Here is a 731-nt window from a genome sequence, read left to right on the forward strand (position 1 = left end):
CGCCCAGCCCCGTGCTTACTCTGCAGACAGCGGGCTGCGGCCAGGCAGAGGGCGAGGAGTCCCAAGGAGGTGCCGCGGTGCTTCCTCTTGCGTCTCGGCAGAGGCCTCATGAGCAAGCCCGGGGCGACACGGGCCGGGCATGGGTTTCCTGGAGGCGCGGGCCTGGCTGTGCGCTGTCTCTGCCGCCGCTCCTGCCCGCCTCCTCTCTCCTTCTCTGGCTCCTGCAAGTCCCCTAGGGCCAGATGCAGATGAGCTGGTTGTACTCTGGTTGAGCCAGTTCCCTAGGAGTTGGAAAGAGAGAGGAAGAGAGAGGGACAGATGGAGGGAGGGAGAGGGAGAAGGAGAGAGAGTGAGGGTGGGAGGGAATCATTAACTAAGCAAGTCATGAAGATTCAAACTATTAAGCATTGGAAAATCCTATGTCCTCTAACATTTTATCTTGAATAATTTCAAAACTGTAGACAGAGAGAAGCAGCGGGAATGCACACACCTAGAGGTAAATAATGGCAGATAAAGAGCAATCTCCTTCCGTTCACACCCAGTTTACTGGTATTGATTCAAGATTCAGCTGGTTACTGGGTGGCAGGAGAGAGAGAAAGTACTAGTTATTGCCTGAGGACAGAGAGGGACCACCTAATGGTTACACTGGAAACGAGGTTTTAAAGAAAGTGAAATGACAGCCTGGAGAGAGAGGAGTGAGAAGAGGGGGACGAGGGAGCCCCAGGCTCGCT

General features: G+C 54.4%; 1 protein-coding gene across 4 annotated transcripts in view; it reads right to left on the bottom strand.

Annotated features, from left to right (window-relative positions):
* The window catches only part of VSTM5 (V-set and transmembrane domain containing 5), an 18,875-nt gene extending 18,520 nt beyond the window's left edge, over nucleotides 1-355 (bottom strand). For all 4 annotated transcript variants that reach the window (XM_006907477.3, XM_015585960.2, XM_015585959.2 and 1 more), the window contains exon 1: nucleotides 20-355. In XM_006907477.3, coding sequence (XP_006907539.1) covers nucleotides 20-110 — 91 coding nt within the window. In that variant the 5' untranslated portion in view covers nucleotides 111-355. The remainder of the gene's footprint in view (nucleotides 1-19) is intronic.
* Nucleotides 356-731: the final 376 nt, after the last annotated feature.

This window comes from Pteropus alecto, unplaced genomic scaffold (genome assembly GCF_000325575.1).
Source record: "Pteropus alecto unplaced genomic scaffold, ASM32557v1 scaffold12, whole genome shotgun sequence".
NCBI lineage: Eukaryota > Metazoa > Chordata > Mammalia > Chiroptera > Pteropodidae > Pteropus > Pteropus alecto.